This window comes from Cnephaeus nilssonii (assembly GCF_951640355.1).
Source record: "Cnephaeus nilssonii genome assembly, chromosome: 3".
Classification (NCBI taxonomy): Eukaryota; Metazoa; Chordata; class Mammalia; order Chiroptera; family Vespertilionidae; genus Cnephaeus; species Cnephaeus nilssonii.
Genome location: NC_137074.1, coordinates 58,907,833 through 58,929,753, shown reverse-complemented (window position 1 = coordinate 58,929,753; position 21,921 = coordinate 58,907,833). Strand labels below are relative to the sequence as shown.

Sequence of the window (21,921 nt, the reverse complement as noted above, 5' to 3'; positions counted from 1 at the left end):
TTTTGTTTGTTTTTGTTATTTTTCCTTCTGTTCTTCAAGTCAGTATATGCCATTTCAACCACTCTATGGCATTAGGCAATGAGCTAATGCTTCCTCTATTAAGAGCAAGCAGCAGTGCCTTTCATATGAGTCGCACACATTTAATCCATTCAAATGGAGCATACTGAGTGGAGAGAATGGTATGTGTCATTATATAAAGAACTTGGCATTATGATGCTATCTGGCTAAAGATCTTATTTATTTTGCAATTTAGAGAACATAGACAAATCAGGCATTGAAAATGAATGTGCATGCTTAAGTGCATGACTTTATTTTCATCCATAATGACCAAACGACCGGTCACCAGGAGGTGCACTGATGGGTCCCGCGGTGCGGGGGGTTTGGAGTCTCACGGCGCAGCAGGTCTGGGTGAGGCTGCGTGACGCGGGCCAGGGCTGGGGGACCTGAGGCTGCGTCCCCCACCCGGTGGGGCTTGACAGGGGTGGGGCCTGACAGGAGTGGGACCAGCTGGGTCTTGGTGTCATCCAATGGGGGTGGGGCCAACAGAGAAAGGGCAAATAGTAATATTAAAATATTTCCTCTAATTAATTCCCTTTTAATGTGCACTAGTTTATTGAATAAAATGTAAGGCTCCTGTAAAGGCAATATGGTTTACATACTACGTACATCCTTCAGAGATTCTACAGAGGTGAACAAGGAAGGCAAAGTCAGCTGGTGCTGTGCCCCAGTTTCAAGCATAGCAACTTTCCTTTCTAGCTGTTTTTAGAACAGGGGTTCTTTATAAAATTTCATTAAGGGGAGATGGGGTATCTACTGCCACATATCAATATGGGGAAAAAACTATTCTATATGATACTTAGAATTCATAAAAATATTATAAGCCCAGTCTTTCAAAACATTCAAAAATCCCATTTTTCTCTGATCAAGGAGAAAGTGTTACTACCTTGTATTAAATCAGAGTTAGTAAAACCTATTGGGTAACCTAGAGTATACTATTGACTACATGTTGCTTTAGTTACTAATGATTCCAACCAGCAGACTAAGACTAATTGGGTGACATCTCTAGTCTCTGTCCTGACTTAACTCCTTCTTCTCCTAGTTGCACTAGCTACTCTTTCCCCCAAGTAGGCTAAAAACTGATTATTTATAATCCCTAAAGAAAAACAGTCTTTAAAATGACAGAGTGGGGCACAATAAAAAGGTCACCAAAATAAATATAACCATTCAAACTATGGTCAGTAGAAATATTTGCCAAATATTACAGCAATCCTACTTTAATTTTACCCCAAGCTAAAAAAGCACTTATGGACAAAAATTATGAGCCCAGCCAGCGTGGCTCAGTGGTTAAGCGTTCGCCTATGAACCAGGAGGTTACAGCTCGATTCCCAGTCAGGGCACATGCCCGGGTTGTGGGCTGAATCCCCAGTAGGGGGCATGAGGAAGGCAGCTGACTGGTGATTCTCTCTCATCATCGATGTTTCCATCTCTTTCTCCCTCTCTGAAATCAATAAAAAGATAGTTTTAAAAAATTATGATGAGACCCTGGGATAGTTCAGTTACAATTCTAAAATTAAAAATAATAATGGGAAAATAGTTAAGAGGATTATGTAATGTAAGAACTCAATGGCATATTATGTAACCAACAACTACAAATACTAAGAGGCAGCAAGGGAATGATTGTGAGCTCTTGTAGGGTTAATAAATTTATAAACAATTATTCCCACAAACATGTAAAAGATGTATATGGAATAAAATGTGTAGACCTGAACTAAAAAGTCAGGCTAGTGAGTGAAAACTTTTTCCTCTTTAAATTTTCAAAAAAAAAAGAAGAAGAAGGGAGTAAGTATAGGCTCAGAGAGAAGAGATACCAAGAGAGAGAATGAGGAGGCTAAGGACAGGTGAGAACCCATACAAGGATTTAGAAAGGATTAAATAGTCAGAAAAAGTTTGAAATGGGTAGAAACCCAACAAAAGAAAGGTAGAGAAACCCACAGAAAAAGGTTGAGAGATCTATACTGGAAATAGCCAACAGAGAGAGGGAGATGGGGTAGGAGAGAGAAGGAGAGGGTGAGAGACTGAGACAAAGCCAGGTAGCAAGAGTTAACGGGGGAGTGAAGGATCTGAGGTATTACACAGATGAAGAAAGAGGGAAAGATAGAGATCCAGAGCCAAAAGTGAAGGGGACAGAAACCCAGAAAGTAGAGACAGAAGAGAAAGGAGAGGAAAAGCTTAGAAAAAGAGGTAGAAAATGATAAGAGTCAATGATGAGATGAGAGGAGTACAAAATACTCCTATATACATTTGAACTCATCCATGGAATCTAACTAAGTCTATCATCCCTATAATCCTGAAACATTGAATCCTTCTCTTATCCTCACAAAGCCCTCAGCTCAATCCCCTAATTGCACCCTCAAGACTCCCCGTTAGGCTCATGTTCTTACCATTAACCTACCCAGAGATTTCCCTGAGCTCTCTGAAACCCCAAAAAGAAACTCTTCATCAAGTTTCAAACCCCAGTCTCTTCATAGAGGTTTCTTTATTACTGCCTTGCCATTGACTAAACCTGGATCCCACCCAAAGGTACTGACTTCCTTGCAGCTCTCTCAAATGAAGACTGTTCTCACCTTTCACATATTCTAGGACCAGAGGGCAATACTGGCAAACTGTTGGCTCTTGGCTGTCCTGGCCTCAAACAACATCCGTTCTCCCTCCTTCCCAAACTCCTAAGAGATCTACCACATGGCTACACACCCTATCTACCCAATCTTGTGAATATCATCCCTCCATTTAGCTCCCCCAACCCCCACCTATGAATTCATACATGCACCTGTTTACTGGGCATCTCTATTTGCATGTCTCAGAGGCATCTCAAACTATTTATCATTTCCTCCCACAAAACTCTTCTGATATATACACACTAGAGGCCCAGTGCATGAAAATTCATGCACTGGAGGGGGTGTCCCACAGCCTGGCCTTCCCCGTCTCACAGTCCGGGAGCTCTCAGGGGTGGGAGGCAACCCGGCATTCAGGGGAAGGTGACGCTGCCACCACACCTCTGCTGCTGCCACTGCCAGCAGTGCAAGCCTCGGCTGGGCCTGGTTACCTGAGACTCGGGCGGCCCTGTGTGGCAGGGCAGCCGCCATCCAAGGCTTGCCTGCACCTCGGGCCGGACCTGGGCAGCTGGGCGGCTGAGGGAACTGGGTGACTCTGGAGGCAGGCGCGCGGCCCCAGTGGAGCCAAAGGGACTGGGCACCGCCATCTTGTGGCTGTGGGCACCACCGTCTTTGAGGGCGTGGCAGTCAATTAACATATTTCCTCCTTATTGGCTGTGGGCACCACCATCTTTGACGGTGGGGCAGTCAATTAGCATATCCCCTCCTTATTGGCAGTGGGTGCCGCCATCTTTGCAACGGCGTGAGGGTCAATTAGCATATTCCCTCTTTATTAGATAGGATAAGCAATACATAATGCTTCTGTTAGTAAAATAACTACCTAATATAGGACTGCCACATTCAGAGGTAAGAATTTCATAAGACATTAGATACCATTCTAAACAGCAATTCTGAGTTCACTCTCAGTAACCTACCCTTGGAAAGTTAGAACTAATAACAAATCTGAGCTCTCAACCCTAGAGCAGAACCCATCTCATATTAGTTTACTAGCTAATCTCTTGAGTGATATGTTGGTCCTGCCATAACACTGGGCTGAGGGACAACCCCCCGCCGTGCACGAATTTCGTGCACCGGGCTTCTAGTTCAGAATAAAGGAAGTAGAGATCATGAGGTGGCCAAGAAGACATTATCCTTTTGGTGGCTGGAATATTATGGGAGGTACTGAACCTGTGTATTTCTGCACATCTTCAGAAAATCCTCTTTTCTTTTGACAAGAAAGGCTCATCATTTTCAGCAATAATCACTTTTCTTTCTTTCTATTTTTTAAATGGCGCTATCCCAAAACTAAGAGATGTCTTTCACTTTGGAAAGTTTACAATGCTCAAGAGAAAGTTCTGAGATAAATAAAATACTAAAAAGTGTATTTCATTTTTATAATTTTATTAGAGGTTCTCTGTCCTCTGACTAATCTCCCTTAATGACTTCTCAATTGCTCTTTATCTGTAAGATTTTAAGATAAATAACCAGCTCTGCAGAGCAGCAGGGAGGAAAATCATCCTCTGCGATAGACAGATAATGGTCAGTCCATTGTAACTCCCTAGACAGGATTAAGTGACAGCAAGGGCAGACTGTGATGGGACTTCCACCAAACCAAAACCAGACAGTTAAGTCTTTAGGTGCCATCACAGATAAAGCCTTACATTCGAAAGTTTTTATATTCTTCCCTTGCTCTTTATCTTAATAAGAGTTAAGTGAGTTAATATTTATAAAGCACTGAAACAGGACATGTCACATAGGGAAAACAATATAAATTAAGTAGTCAAGAGAAAATGTTTACGGGCCTTGTAAGGAGACCTTTACAAATGAATCTGCATGCAATCCAGAGGTTCATGGAACAAATAATTCCAACATTTACTTTCCTCCCTGGGGTATTATAATGTCTAGCATCTAATAACAAAAAGCCATGAGGATGCAAAATTCCATTACAAGAGTGCTGTGAACATAACAGATGCTCCATAATTTTATTTGGGAAGGGACAGGAAAAAGTAAAGACATGCCAAAACAGATAAAATTAAAGACATAACAGGCAGTTTGCTAGATTGGAAAAAAAAAAAAAAAAGCATGAATCAAGTAATTGGCTTTAGAAACAAAAGAGCTCAAATACTTATAAGGATTTATAGTCCCTAATACAAGCAGAGGCAATCATTTAGACTTACAGGCACGGGTGCATGTGAAAAACAAGAGTCACTAAAGAACCAATTTGGCCCTAGCCGGTTGGGTCAATGGACAGAGCATCAGCCTGTGGACTGGAAGGTCCCAGCTTCGATTCCAGACAAGGGCACATGCCCAGGTTACGGGCTTGATCCCCAGTAGGGGGCGTGCAGAAGGCAGCCGATTAATGATTCTCTCTCATCATCATTGATGTTTCTATCTCTCTCCCCCTTCCTCTCTGGAATCAATAAAAAAAATAAAGATGAGATTTCTTTAAAAGAAAAAACACACACATTTGGTTGTTAAAATATTATTCCCCCCCCCCTCCGTGCCCCTCACTCCCCAACACACCAATTATATATCACAATCCTGGCTAAAGATACAGGTATCTTACAATATTATAGGCTCTATCATGAAAAAAAGAATTTCTAAGGAAATAATTGAAATAAAATTTAATGGAAAATCATTAAACATGGGTACATTGGGAAATAGGTATATGAAGTAAAAAGTACACTGGGCTAGAAATCAAGAGGGTTTATGGATTTAAGGACTTTAGAAAGTATATGTATGATATCTGAGGTCCAAAATATCAAATGAATTTATCCAAAGTCATATTTATTTAGACAAAAAAGATCAAGTGGTTTGTTATTTGTCCTGCCCCCCGCCACACACACACAAACCATTGGGGAAAAAATGTAAGAAAACAACTGAATTTGGGAAGAAGGGACAGTGAACAGATAGAAAAAGACCACAGTAAAATAGAAGAAACTGATTTTCTATGCTGCCAACTCCAAAGTGTACAATGACATTAGTTACTACATCTTCTGAAGAGAAAGACCAAGGGAAGGGGGAGGAGGGGGGGATTCACAGCATAAAATCTTCCTTAATTATCCTTTGCTTTTACAGAATTAAATGTGACCATAAATAATGACCACTTAACAGGGGTGGGGAATCTTTTTTCTGCCAAGGGCTATTTGGATATTTATAATGCCATTCCAGGGTCATACAAAATGATCAACTTAAAAATTAGCCTGCTATATTGGTCAAACATTTAATTACCTCACCCTTAATGCCTTGGCAAGGCCGGACCAAATGATATTGTGGGCCTTACATGGCCCTTGGGCCGGAGGTTCCCTATCCCTGACTTACAACAAGCACTGAAATATTATACATTCTCCAACTTTTCCCTAGCCAAGGATAGGCTAAACTTGCCTCCTAATGTTTAAGTGTCATTCTGGTCCTACTAAAGTCCTCCTCCTTCCCCTTCCCCTCCAATACTTCAACTTCTCAAAATGACATCATTTTCTTCCCTCCAATAGAGAGATGAACTAACATGGGACTCCAGAAGCACATCCTATCCTATATAATAAAGAGGTAATATGCAAATTGACCATCACGTCCTTGGACAAGATGGCCGCCCCCATGTGGTCACAATATGGCTGCCACAAGATGGCAGGGGAGAGCAGTTATGGGCAATCAGGCCAGCAGGGGAGGGCAGTTGGGGGCAACCAGGCCAGCAGGGGAGGGCAGTTGGGGGAAACCAGGTCAGCAGGGGAGGGCAGTTGGGGGCGACTGGGCCTGCAGGGGAGGACAGTTAGGGGCAACCAGGCTGGCAGGGGAGGGCAGCTGGGGGGGACCAGGCCTGCAGGGGAGGGCAGCTGGGGGGGGACCAGGCCTGCAGGGGAGGGCAGTTAGGGGTGACCAGGCTTACAGGGGAGGGCAATTATGGGCGGCCAGGCCGGCATGGGAGGGCAGTTAGGGGTGACCAGGCCTGCAGGGGAGGGCAGTTGGGGATGACCAGGCTGGCAGGGGAGGGCAGTTAGGGGAGAACAGGCTGGCAGGGGAGGGCAGTTATGGGTGACCAGGCCACCAGGGGAAGGCAGTTGGGGGAGATTGGGCCAGCAGGGGAAGGCAGTTGGGGGCAATCGGGCCAGCAGGGGAACAGTTAGGCGTCAATCAAGCTGGCAGGGGAGTGGTTAGGGGGTGGTCAGGCTGGCAGACAGAAGCAGTTAGGGGCAATCAGGCAGGCGAGCGGTTGGGAGCCAGCAGTCCTGGATTGTGAGATCAGGCCTAAACCGGCAGTCGGACATCCCCCGAGGGGTCCCAGATTGGAGAGGGTGCATGCTGGGCTGAGGAACACCACCCCTCCCCCGGCCACCGCAGTGCACGAATTTTGTGCACCGGGACTCTAGTAAATAACATAAAAGGCTTTAAAGTAAATTTGCTTTAGAACTGAAGGCAGAAGTTTAAAAAAGGAAGAAAAATTTAAAAAATTCATTCCTTTCATTAACATTTTTCTGATATACATGTAATCAATGAACATATCTTGAGCTCAGAATCACTAGGGCCTGCATTTTGAAATTCTTCCATTCAATTAGCAAAACTGTTTTACTTGGGTAAGGGGGATTATTTCTAAAAGAATAACAAGTCTATCACAGTATTCAGTACACACTTTCTGCAAAGCCTACCTTCTCACCACTTGAGTAGAAGAAATAACGCAATCGGACTATGTTACAGTGATCTAGCTTTCTCATGATTTGGAGCTCTCGGTTCTGAAAAGGAAACACAAAAAATATTTTTTAAAGGATAACCACTATTCATCATATTGACTAATATTTCTGAAATAACAAACATTACAAGCAGTAGGCTATAGATATTTTACCAAAAAGTATGGTCTATAGATCAGTGCTGACCTTTAAAGTATTTGTTACCAGTCCATGAACTATTTACTACTGCTCTGCAAATGAAATTAAAAGTAAGTGTTTAAAATCTTTTATAGCAATTTGACAGAATAATTTGTATTAATTAACCTTATAATAAAAAGTGGGGTCTATATTCTGTATTTCTTAAAATTTCACTTTTGTAGTAATTCATTTGTATTGTATTTTACAAAAATATCAGTCCTCAATGAATTGAAAATTTTAAAAACTGGTACTTTATCACAAAAAGCTTGAAAAGCACTGTTTTCTAATATATAAGAGATATCTGAAATGAGTTATTACTGCTGTAATTTTTATAACTATAATAAAAATCAAACATCACCCCAAACAAATTTGGGTGTAAAGAAAACTCTTACAATCTCTATTATTTTCTAAGATACAGTGAAAAATCTGAGAATTAACCCAATTAGAAAGGTTTATTTGCTAAGTTTTAGAGAGTTAAAATATGATATACTAGAAACTGTATAGTACTGATAAATTTATAGACCACACAAGTAAATTTCCCTTTGGGAAGTTTCAAAGTTATGCTCATTCTTCATGGAAAGAAAACATGAAATAATATGATGACCTCCTAACACCATAAATTTTGCAGTATTAATCTGAAGAGTATATATTAACAATATACTTGGGCTGTCAGAAATCAGTTAATAAAGGCTAAATTACATAACAGAGAAAGAACACCAAAGTACCAGTTATGTAGACAGAACATATAAAATTTACAGTTAAAATAATGATTTAGAACAGAACATAAACATAAAATATATGCCTGGAAATCTGGAAGGGAAATGCTATTATGGTTAGGGAAAAAAGTGAAAAAAAAGAGGAGTGGGAGACGACGAGCTGAATAAGCAGAACTGTCCTAGAGCAGAGTGGGCTCCAGTTCTTAGAAGGTGATAGCAGAAAGAAGTGAATGTTCCTCCTCTCTAGAGACTTCCAATAAACTATTCTGATTGTTCTCACAAGGAAACAGGAAACTCAAGAGGACTCTTCTGTCCCTTTAAACTGACTATGAGAGCTGGGTTTATGTGTACAGTGAGTGATATTTAAAGTTCTTTTATAAGACATCAATCATTCATATCATTACTTCTAAAACATTTATAGCTGAAGCAATAATCAAACTTAGTACAGTATAACCGCTTTAACAAAGATAATGACTAAAGTCAGACTCTTCTGCCTATTTCAGAAGATACAGGAAACTTTACCAATTTCAAAATTGTGTCCATTTCCATTCCAAATGGAAGCTATTTCTGAAACTATATCTATACTTTGCCAATTCGCATCTAGGTACATAGTTTTGTGGGAGAACTGCCAGTAGGCTGAGGTTCACTCCTCTAATGATATACGGATGCTAAGATTGACTTTTTAAAAAAAAAAAAAAAACAAAGCCAACCAACTGTGTTAAAATAAGCTATCTATTTTTCCACTAGCCAATGTCACAGAGAACTATTAAATGTCCAGACAACATAAGTTGTATAAAAATATATATAAGTGAAGCAAGTACATGCACTTAAATATCCACCTACCCTTATTCTTCTATTCATATTCTGCTAGAAGCCCAGTGCGTGAAATCGTGCAGCCCTGCCCACCTGCACACCCCTCGCCTTGCTCGCAGCCCTGCCCACCGGCACCAGTCTTTGGTCGTTACGGAGTTAGGGCATCTGGGTTTTTATACTATAGATTCATTTAAAAAGGAGGCTTACATTTTCTCATTTTAAAATTCCCTAAAAGATCCAAAACATAAAATTCATAGAGCAATATTTACAGGTATATTAATCAAGCCAATATTAGGCAAACAAAGTACATGACTGAAATGTATTTAAATATACAACTATGCCAAGCCTAGCCACTTTTACAGAATTATTCTTTATTAGTTCATTAAGGACATACCAATTCTATAGAAAACACTGTTATTCTGCAAATACAGTGCACCTATTCTGTGCCAGGCATCATCCTATCTAATAATAGACAAATATGCAAATTGACCATACCTCCGACAAACCCACAAGCCACGCCCACCATCCAATCAGAGCGAGCATGCAAATTAACCCAAACCAAGATGGCTACAGCCACAGAGAGCAAGGTTTCCTAGGTAACAGAGGAAGCCAAGCTTTCCGCCTGCCCTTGCCAGGCCTAAGCTTCCACTCAAGCTACAAAGTTTCAATTATAGAAGGTAAACAAATTCAAACAAATGGCGGCAGAATGGAGCTTGAGAGAGCAGGCCAGGGTTGCCGGCGGCAACAGGGGAAGCAAAGCTTTCCGCACACCCTGGCCGGGCCCACCCACTTAAGGCAACAAAGTTTCAATTATAACCCCAACACAAATGGCTGCCGGCCTCGGAGGGAGCCCCAGGCTTGGCTCCGCTCCAGGCTACAAAGTTTCAATTGTAGAAGGAAAATAAATTCCAGATACCAGGGCCTCCGCTTGGGTTGCCAGGGGGCGTGGCCGGCCTGCAAACCACCACAGGCCCCTCGCTCAGGCCGCCCCACGCCCCAACGGAACCCCCACCTGATCCGGGACGCCCTTCAGGGCAAACCAGCTGGTCCCACCCCTGTACCAGGCCTCTATCCTATCTAATAAAAGAGTAATATACAGATTGATCATCACTGCAACACACAATATAGCTGCCCCCATGTGGTCAAAGATCCTGCCCCCATGTGGACACAAGATGGCCACCACAAGATGACCAGCAGGAGAGGGCAGTTGGGAGGCACCCGGCCTGCAAGGGAGGGCAGTTGAGAGGGACCAAGCCTGCAAGGGAGGGCAGTTGGAGGCGATAAACCCTGCAGGAGTGGGCAGTTAGGGGTGACCAGGCCGGCAGAGGAGGGAAGTTGGGGGCAAACAGGCTGGCAGCAGAGTGGTTAGGGGGTGATCAGGCTGGCAGGCAGAAGCGGTTAGGGGCAATCAGGAAGGCAGGCAGGCAAGCAGTTGGGAGCCAGCAGTCCTGGATTGTGAGAGGGATGTCCAACTGCCCATTCGGGCCCGATCCCACCGGTGGGATCGGGCCTGAACGGGCAGTCGGACATCCCTCTAGGGGGTCCCATATTGGAGAGGCTACAGGCTGGGCTGAGGGACAACCGCCTCCGTGCACGAATTTCGTGCACCGGGCCTCTAGTTCACAATATAAAGGATATTGCAGTGAACAAGACTAACAAAGTTCCTGCCCTCATCAAACTTACTACAGTCTACGGAGGACAGGAAGAAATAAACAATATATTTTCACTTTAAGACGACAGAGAATGATAGAAAAAAGGAAGTCAGAGCAGACCTCAAAAATGAAGTAAAATCTGAACACAAATCTGAATGATATGAAGATGAGAACCATGTGAAGATAGAAGAGCATTGCAGTGCAGTAATAGGAAACTCCAAATGTAAATACCTAAAGGTGGGGTTGGCATATTTAAAAAAATAGCCTGAAGGGTAACGTAGCATGCTAAGTAAAGGGAAAAAGGTTGGAGATAAGTTCAGAGAAGTAGGCAGGGGGGTGGGATATGTCCTATAAACTCATAAATCATGATAAGAAATTAAATTTAAATTTCACACTAAATGTAAAGAAAAGCCAATGACGTTTTGACCAGGAAAATGTTATAATCTGATATATCTTTAATACTGAGACTGCATGTAGAAGCTGGGGCTGAAAATAGGCTTCTGGGGGCCAACTGTTCTTTGGGGACATAAAGCAAGGGAACCCAATGGTATATCTATTACCTAGGAAAGAAGTTAGGGGGAAAAAAGAAGTCATAGGTATAAGGAGTAGTGTATCAATGAGTAGTCAATGAAGTAGAATGAAAAACAGAAGAGCATGTTATCTTAGAAGCCAAGTTAAAAAAAAAAAAAAGAGTTTTCAGAAAAGGGGAGTAACCGTTTACCACGTCAAAAGGTACTGAAAGGTTAAGGTGAAGGCAGAAAACAGATTTGGATATGGCAAATGCAAGATGCTGATGACTCTTACAAGAGTGATTTTGGTAAAATGGTTGTGACAAAAGCCTGACTACAGTGATTTAAAGTGGGTCGGGAAGACAGGAGGAAAGGACTAACAAGTTAAAAAGTTCAAAAAGAGGTGAGATTTCCAGCTATGGCTGAATGAAGAGATCTCCGCCCAAACACCTATAAAAAGGACTACATTATAAAAACAATTTCAGAGCTCTGAATCATCCAAATGCAACAACAAGTTGAGAAGCATTTATTCATGAAAAGCTGCTAGATATTGGAATTAGGAAAGTGCGGGCCAGTAGCCTTCTTGCCAGGGAATGTTACCACCCAGCTCAGACAGTTTGGGTAGTTAGTTTTACCAGAGCAGGGTTGGCCATGAAAACCAGAAATTCTGCTTCTAGACAGGGATATCATCACTTAAAACAAGAGAGCAAAAACCTATTTCCAGTGGCAATGGCAGTAAAAATAGTAAATTTGACAGGAAACAAAGTAAAAAAGTCCACAGCTCTGCTACCCTTGGGGATGCAGTCTCAGCTAGGTAAAATGACAGACTGGCAGAACACTAAGAAATTTAACAGGGAGACCCTGGAAGTAAGAGAGACATAAAGGGGCTAAATAAGCTCTCCACATATCCCAGGCTCAGAAGCTGTACACACACAGGCAGGGGAGACCTACGAGGGCCTTGTAGAAAGCAGAGGCCCAACTACTGGAATTTTGAATATAGTTTGCAATACATGTAAAAGATCATCAAAATATGGTGGAAGCTTTCTGAACTCAAGATGTTTGAACACAATCTCTAACCAATACCCAGCTGACCACTAAGCTATGCAGACAAAGAGTCAACCCCTAAGAAAGCTAAAAAATAAAAATTATAATAAAAAATTTAACACAGAATTCAGGGCCTTTGAACTGTGGAGGAGAAATACTATAGATTATATACAGGTAAGTCACAAAAATAAAGAAAAACCCCAAAACAACAATGTTCAGGATGATTTTTAAAAATCAGAACCCAGAATTGCTACAATATATTATTTAAAATGTCCAATTGTCCAAAAAAATGGTGGAACATGCAAACAATAGGAAAAGACCTATAATCAGGTTGTTTTGTTTCTTTAAAGCAGTCAGTAGAAACTGACTCTGGGTAGACACAGCTGTTGGACTTGGCAGACAGGAGTCCAAAGCAGACATTAAGTTCAAAGAATATAAAAACTGTAACACTTCTGAAGAAAAAATAGGAGGTAAAGCTTCTTGACAATGATCTTGGCAATGATTCTTTAGATTTGATATCAAAAGCAAAGGTGTCAAAAGCAAAAAATAAAGCGAGATTCCATCTAATTAAAAAGCTCCGGCATATCAAAGAAAAGTATCAACAAAATAAAAAGGCAACCTACTAAATGGGAGAAAATATTTGCAAATCATGTCTGATAATGGGTTAATATGCAAAATATATAAAGAATTTGTATAACTTCAATAGCAAAAAACCCAAACCCACAAACAAGCCATTAAAAAATGGGCAAAGGACCTGAACAGACACTTTTCCAAAGAACACATACAAATAGCCAATAGGTACATGAAAAAGTGCTCAACATCACTAATGATCAGGGAACTGCAAATAAAAACCACAATGAGATAGCACATCACAACTGTTACAATGGCTATCATAAAAAGGATCAGAGATAACATATAGGCAAGGATGTAGAGAAAAGAGAACCCTTGTGCACTGTTAGTGGGAATGTAAATTGTTGCAACTATTATAGAAAAAGTATGAAAATTCCTCAAAGTATTAAAACCAGACTTACCATATGATCTAGCAATGACACTTTTGGGTATATGTATAAAAGAAATGAAATCACTTTGTTGAAGAGATACTTGTACTCCCATATTCACTGCAGCATTATTCACAATTCACAAGACATGAAAACAACCTAAGTGACCATCGACAGATGAATGAAGAACCCGTGATATGATATGTGATGTGATGTGGTCATGTGCTATAATGCTTAGTGACAGGAATATATTCTGAGAAATGTACTGTTAGGCAATTTTGTCATGGAAATATCATAGAGTTTACTTACACTCAGCTAGATGGTATAGCCTACTACTGTAATTGTTTGTACTATACTTTTACATGACTGGCAGAGCAATAAGTTTGTTTATACCAGTTTCACCACAAACACCTGAGTAATGCACTGTGCTACAATATCACTAGAAAATTTTCAGCTCCATTATAATTTTATGGGATCGTACCACCATCATATATATGGTCCATCATTGACCAAAAAGTCTTTATGCAGTAAATGACTGTGTGTGTGTGTGTGTGTGTGTGTGTGTGTGTGTGTGTGTGTGTGTGTGTTATTCAGACATGAGAATAAAGGACATCCTGCCATTTGCAACAATAAGGATGGAACTTGAATACAGTAAGTGAAATAAGTCAGAGAGAGTAAAACAAATACTGTATGAAATCACTTCTCTGTTGAATCTAAGAAAGCTGAACTCATACAAACCAGAAGGGCAGTTTGTATGAGTTCAGCTGAGGGTGGAGGGAAAGGGGAGATGTTGGTCAAAGAGTACACATCTCTAGTTATAACATGAATAAATTAGGAGTATCTCATATATAGTATGGAGACTATGGTTAAAAATGCTGTATTGCATATTTAAAAGTTGCTAAGAGAGTGGGTCTTAAATGTTCTCACCACAAAAAAGGGTACTTAATTAACTACAAGATGTGACGTGTTAGTTGATGCTTTGGTGGCAATCATTTTGCAATATACAAGTATATCAAATCAAAATGTTGTACACCTTAAACTTATACAATATTATATGCCAGTTATAGTACTAAATTTTTAAAAATATAAGATATAAATATAATTATGTTCAAAGACTTAAAAGAAATCCTATTAAAAGTTAAAGAAAAATATGATGACAATTACGTAAGAAATAGAAAATTTCCATAAAGAAATATTAATTTTTAAAACCTGGAAATACTATAGTTGATCAGCATAACAGAAGTAAAAGATTCACTATGAGCTTAAGATTTAAGATGGCATTAAAAAAATCTCTAAACTTTAAAATAGAGAAATAAAAATTATCCAACTGAAAGAACAAAGAAGGTAGAAAAAGACTGCAGAGAAATGAACAGAGCCTCAGAAACCTGCTATAGGGTAACATCATATTTAACAACATATGTATAAAGGCCATATCAGACAAAAGGAGAAAAAAGTATTTGAAAAAATAATTCCTGAAAACTTCCAAAATTTGATGAAAAACACTAACCTACTGAACCATACAGCTTAATGAACCCCCAAAAGGATAAACACAAAGAGATTCACATCTAGGTATATCACATTTGAATTGAAGCCACAAAGAAAAAAAAATCATGAAAGCAGTAACAAAACAAAAAATAGATTCATCACATACTTGAGAAAAACAATACAATTAACAGCAGGCTAATTATCAGAATAATTGAGGTCAAAAGGCAATAAAAAAATATTTAAAATGCTGAAAGAAAGAAAAACACCTGTCAACCAAGAATGCTATATGTAGAAAAATTATTCTTCGAACATGAAAGGAAATATGGACATTCCCAGATTTTAAAAACGATGGAGAATATTCTACAGTAGAAGGCCTGTTTTTAAGAAATACTAAAACAAGTCTCTCAGGTTAAAAGGAAGTGACACCAAAAGGTAATTTAAATCCATGAGGAGAAATGAGAGCACCAGAAATGGAAAATATAAATGAGAAGACGTAAAAGAATGTATGTATTCTTTCCTTCTCTTAATTTCATGAAAAACATAAATTGTATAAAGCAGTTATGATAATAGTATATTATTAGGTTTATAACAAACAGATGTTAGACATATGACAATAGCAAAAAGAATGAAAGAAAAATAAAGTTATATTAGAGGAAAAATGCTATATATTTTACTGGAATTAAGTCAGTATAACCTAAAACAGACTAATAAATTGAAATGCATATTGTAATTCCTAAAGCAGCCACTAAGAAATTTTTAATATTAAAAATCAACACTGAACCTAAAATGGTACACTAAAAAAGATTTGTTAAACACAAAAGGCAATAAAAGAGAACAGGGGAACAAAAACAATGAGAGAGAGAGAGAGAGAGAGAGAGAGAGAGAGAGAGAGAGAGAGAGAGAGAACGAACAAGGAGTAATATGGCACAGGTAATACCAACCATTTAAAAAACTAAATGAAATGTGATTAACTAAGCATACAAAGACAGAAATTGTTAGGCTGGATAAGAAAGAAAGCTCCAACTATATTCTCTCTATAGTAGACATACTTTAGGTTCAAAGACACAATTGTTTAGAAGTATAAAGGTGAGAAAAGATGACACACAAAGAGCAACCAAGAGATGTGGAAGAGCAATGTTATTAGCAGACAAAGTAAATTTAAAGAGACAGAACACCATTTTCCTAGAGGATAAAGCCTAATTACTTCATAATCTAGACCCTCCTTATCAACTTAATCTTATCTTCCATTCATGACCAATGTGATTATAACTAGATTCCACTTCTCACTCTTTCTGAATATATTATTTCATTCCCAATTCTAAACCACTGCTCACACTATGACTGGAATGTCTCCATGCTCCCTCTGTGGCAGTTGGACATCCCCCGAGGGCTCCCGGACTGCGAGAGAGCGCAGGCTGGGCTGAGGGACCGCCCCCCCCCCACCCCAGTGCACGAATTTCATGCACCGAGCCTCTAGTTACATTATAGTCATTGTAGAGAAATACACACACACACACACACACACAGGTGCACACAAAAATACTTGTCCAACTAGTTTACCACAAGTGCCTTAAGAGCAAAAGCTGAATTTTGTATCTTTCTGTATCACCCACAGAGCTCTCAAAGTGGGTTACTTTGTCTTTCACAAAATAAATTCCGTTTCTATAATTACTTTTACCTTATAAAACTTGCTGTACTAGTAAACCAGTATTATCCAAACTGTGGGTCCTAGCCAATCAGCACTGAGAAGCCAGAGGGGAAGGAAAAAAGAACAAAACAGAATAATAGAACTTTAAACATAGTAAAAGTACAGATTTTTTCATTAAACTTATTTTATTTTCCATGCACTGGGCTGCAATGTAAAATGTACTCTTTTACTATCGGACCATGGTTAAAAATTTGAAATCCATTGTAGTAAACAACCTAATTATAAAGGCATTTTTTTTTCCAATATAGAAAAGATAAAAGTACATGTAAACTAGATTCTTACTAATGTAAATTCTGATGTAAAAAAACGAAACAACTACTCAAGATGTAATAATTATCACATCAGTACAAGAAAACCTGAGAGGCACATTTAAAAAAAAATTATACTTTTGTTTTAACTCATAACCGTTAACATATAACATGTATCTCCCTCTAAATCAGACATGGAGACTGTTGTTTATTCTTACATCATTTGACACCCCACACTTATAGAAAAAAGGGAAAGAAAGGGGAAAAAATTCCTTCTAGATGCTAAAAGCCTGGAGAAGGGATTCCCAAAAGGGTACTTTATGTACCCTATGTAAAGTTCAATAAAGGAAACGTGAACTTTTAGGTGAAGTAACAACCAGCAAGCTTAATACTGTGCGTGTATGGGTAGGCAGCACATGGCTACCATTTTTTCTTCTTTGCCGAATTTCACTCTGCCAAGAGAACTTTTCCCCCACTATAGAAAGCTCCATTTTCATAAAATCTAGAAAAACAGGATCCACTTCACAACTTTTGCTTCAAGGACTATTTTCCCAAAATACATTTTCTTCAAAAAATGAAAATTATCCAAAATTCCACCATCTATCCTTAGTAATCATACTAGAATTGAAAGTGTTTAATTTATATCTAAATCTTTGATTCCACAGTAAATTCAGACACCATGTAAGACCCTACAATTGGATAGAATATCACCTCAAAATAACTCCATTTGTACAAAAAATAATTTGAAGCCAACTATGGGTCAGAACCACGGCTCTAAGTACACAAAAATTCATAGTCCTTAAAAGTTTCTATTTTTAATATGTAAGCAAACCCAATAGTTACAATACAATGTGAAAAGTCTATCTCACTCAAAAAGTGCTATATATAAACAAGAGGCCTGGTGCACGAAATTCATGCACTTGGGGACAGGGGTTGTCCCTCAGCCTGGCCTGTGCCCTCTCGCAGTCCAGGACCCCTCGGGGGATTAGGCCCGATCCCACTGGGGATCGAGCCTAAGCCAGCAGTCAGACATCCCTCCCATAGTCTGGGGCTCTTGCAGTCTGGGACCCCTTGCTCCTTACCACCCGCCTGCAGCAGAGGCAGGAGAGGCTCCCACCACCACCGCAGCGCTCGCCAGCCGTGAGCCTGGCTTCTGGCTGAGCGCACTGACCAACAGGGGGCAGCTCCTGCCTTGAGCGTCTGCCACCTGGTGGTCAGTGCACATCATAGCAACCACTCATTCTGCCATTTGGTTGATTTGCATATTAGGTTTTATTATATACAATGAGGACAAGATCTAAAAAAACTTTTTTTCTTAGGGGTCAGGTAAAAAGTCTTAAATAGAGTGCTAAAAAGCCATAGAAGTCACTGATGTATTCACTGATTACTTTAAGCAAGGGATTTGTTTTGGGTATGAAAAAAAGAAGTTACTAAAAGAGGTAGAAAAGGAACCAGTGAAAATGAAAGGAAGAGAATGGCTTTGAGAGGCAGAAAAACAGTTACTTGATCACCTACTGCTAATGGTTTGGTAACTTCAAGGAGGGGAGTAATGACTATCAAGCTTCTGACTCGTGATTATTAACATGGCAGTAGAGTTCACTGGCTTAGGAAACTACTTTGGAAGCAGGAAGGGTTGAGTTCAGTTTGGGACACATTCAATTTGAAATGACTGAGAGACAAGAAGTAAAAAGGTCTACAATGCAATCTGATAATCTTATTTGCAAGTAAGAGGTCTGAAAAGTTCTTGAAGCCACGGGAATTGGTAAAATAAGTCTGTAAAATAAGAAAAGAAGTGGCCAGATGCTCCAGCAACTGAAAAATCTATATAAAGGACTCTAAGAAAAAACTTCAGGTAGTATAACCTAGACATATTTTTGATGAGGGTGCCAAGAAAACTCAATAAAAATAATATTTTCAACAAATATAGCTTGCAAAAGCCCCTTGGGCCCTTTATATCTGACATACAAATTAATTCTAAAGTGATCATAGACCTAAATGTAAGAGCTTTAAAAGATAAAACTCTTGAAAGAAATAATAAATCTTTGTACCCTTAGACGAAGATTTTTAGGTATAACACCAAAAGCACAAACAAAAGAAAAAATAGATAAACTAGACTTCATCAAAACTAAAAACATTTGTGCTTCAAAGGGCACTATCAATAAAAAGGAAAGATAAGCCATAGACTGGAGAAAACATAATATAGGATATATCTAATAGGGATCTGTATCCAAATTAAAAAACTCTATTCAACAATTAAAAGACAAATCAATTTTAAAATGATAAAAGGAAGAACTTATGGTCTTCAGTCCAGCATGTAAGGAGCTTGGATCCAAGTCATCCCTCGCATCTTCACAACAAGCAAAGAGCTGAACAAACTGGAAATCAACAATTCTTAAATCCAGCAGAGAAGTGAGGTCACAGGGCAAACCACTGTCCTAACAACAAGAAACCGACTGGCAGATATACCAAATCACAGCTTATTGAAACAAAAGTCCAGGAGCTTTTGCCTATAAACCCAGTACCAGTAAAGGAAAACTTGAACGGTAACTGATGGAGAGGCAGTGTGAACAAGTTCAAGAGTTAAGAACTCCAGGGGGGATCCACACTTTTCTCAGTTTTACCTTGAAGAGCTCTACTAGATTTTCACAGTGAAGATCTTAGAAAAATCTGCTAGAAGATGGCTGAGGGAAAAAGGAATCATTTTAGGCACTTTCTGTTCTCCGTAACACCTAACTCAAGGAAAACTATTCTACCAGAACTAACTGAACTGAGGGAAAGGAAATACCCAATTCTAGGCTTCTCTAGACTTCCAAATAGAGGGAGGAAAAGACCCAAATCCAACCTCATCTAGCTTTCAAAGTGGTAGTAGGGAACTATAAAACAACAGCCACCTTTAGCCTTTGTCTCACCTAATTGGGGGTAGGGGGGGGGGGTAGGGTGAGGGACAAAAAAATCTGAGAAGCTCTTAATTTTAAAACTACAACACTTCTGAAGGGGGTTGAGGCGGGCAGGAAGAGATTAACTAAAGAACTTATATGCATATATGTATTGCCCATGGACACAGGCAATAGGGTGGTGAAGGCCTGAGGTGGGGCAGGAACTGGGTGGAGGGGGGGGTAATGGGGGATACAAGGGGGACATCTGTAATACTCTCAACAATAAAGATTTTAAAAAAGGAACAACAAAATATCTACAATACTTCCCTTACCACCACATAAATAGGGCTCCTCTATAACATGTAAATGCAATGGAAAGAAATGCATGTCTCAGACTTTATCTAAAAAGAATTCTCTTGGGAAATCTAAAGACAACAAAGAGAGACAAAATAAAAAGACACCAGAGGAAATTTTAGCTTCTGACACCTCAGTAAGCAAACAAACACAGTTTACATCCTGCCAGATACACATAAAACCTCACACTAAAGATCTATTTATCTAAGTAAATTTTACTGAATATATATCATCTCTAGCTTTCAGTAAAAAATTACAGGAAATATATATATTTTTTTAAATCAGAGCACGAATGCATACAGCAGACATCAGAACCACTCAAATATACCAGAGGTGTTGGAATTACCAAGCCAGGAATTTAAAACAACTATGATTACTATGCTAAGGGCTCTAATGGAAAAGTGGTAACACACAAGAATAGATGGGTAATGAAAGCAGAGAGAGATGGAAACTCTTAAGATACATGCAAAAGAAAATGCTAGAAATCAGAAAAAGATTGTAACGAAATTTAATAGTGCCTTTGATGGGCTCATCAATACACTGGACATAGTCAAGGAAAGAATCAGTGAGCTTGAGGGAATGTCAATAGAAACTTCCAAAACTTAATACGCAAAGAGAAAAAAGAATGAAAAACACAGAACAGAATATCCTAGAATTGTGGGACAATTACAAAAGGTATGACATGGAAAGTGAGAATAGAACAAGGAGAAAAGAAAGAAAAACCCTAAAAGCATTTGAAGCAGTTATTGAGAATTTCCCAAAATTAATGGTAGGCACCAAACCACAGATGCAGAGAACATAAAAAAGGAAAAGTACCCAAAAATCTACACCTAAACATAAATCTACACCTAAACATATAATATCAAAACACAAAAGATCAAAGACAATAAGGAAATCTTGAAAGAAATCCTGAAAATTTCTTTCGGGGAGGAGGGGAAGAACTCACCCATAGATAAGGAAAGATAAGATTAACATCAAACTATTTTTCAAAAGTCATGCAAGCAAGAAAAGAGTGAAGTAAAATGTTTAAAGAAAAGAGCTACCAATCTAGAATTCTATATCAAGCAAAATTATCCTTCACATGTGAAAAAGACTTTCTCAGAAAAACAATTTGTCAACAGTGAATCTCCCATCCAAGAAACGTTAAAATAAAAAATTAATCAGAAAAAAGGAAATGATGTAGGTAAACTAAATCTTAGATCTACATAAAAGGAAAAGCATTAGAGAAAGAATAACAAAAAAGCAATATACATTTCATTTTTCTTATCCTTTTTTTAAATAAATGTATTTTTATTGACTTCAGAGAGGAAGAAGAGAGAGAGATAGAAACATAAATGAGAGAGAATCATTGACTGGTTGCCTCCTGCACTCCCACTATTGGGGATCAAGCCCACAACCCACGCATGTGCCCCAACCTGGAATCGAACTGTGACCTCCTGGTTCGTAGGTTGACGCTCAACCACTCTCCCACACTGGCCAGGCTATTTTTCTTATTCTTAATTGATCTAACAGATAAGTCTGTTCAAAATAATAGCAACAATGTATTCAGTGATTATAGCTTATGGATTAACTAGAGGCCCGATGGACAGAATTCTAGCAAGAGTAGGCCTTCCTTCCTCCTGCTGCCAGCACCAGCTTCCCTCTGGCACCTGGGACCCGGGCTGGCTTCCCTCCGACCGACCGCCAGCACCCAGAACCCAAGCATCCCTCCAGCCCTGGCTTGATCTGGAAGGACATCCAGTATAATTAGCATATTACCCTTTAATTATTATAGATGACAGAAATCTTCTATGAAATGGGAAAGGAGAAACTGGGAATACTCTGTCATAAGGTACTTGCACTAAGTAGTATGGTGTTAGTTGAAAGTGGACTTCAAAAAGTTGTAAATGTGTCCCAGCCAGCATGGTTCAATGGTTGATCCTCAACCTATGAAGCAAGGGGTCATGGTTTGATTCCAGGTCTGGGCACAAGCCCTCGTTGCAGGCTCAATCCCCGGGGTGGGGGGGTGGGT

The 21,921-nt window shown here is 39.5% G+C and overlaps 1 protein-coding gene across 2 annotated transcripts in view; it reads right to left on the bottom strand.

Annotated features, from left to right (window-relative positions):
* Positions 1-21,921, bottom strand: part of GSK3B (glycogen synthase kinase 3 beta) — a 194,572-nt gene that overhangs the window by 83,825 nt on the left and 88,826 nt on the right. For both annotated transcript variants that reach the window (XM_079766879.1, XM_079766880.1), the window contains exon 3: positions 7,292-7,375. In XM_079766879.1, coding sequence (XP_079623005.1) covers positions 7,292-7,375 — 84 coding nt within the window. The remainder of the gene's footprint in view (positions 1-7,291; positions 7,376-21,921) is intronic.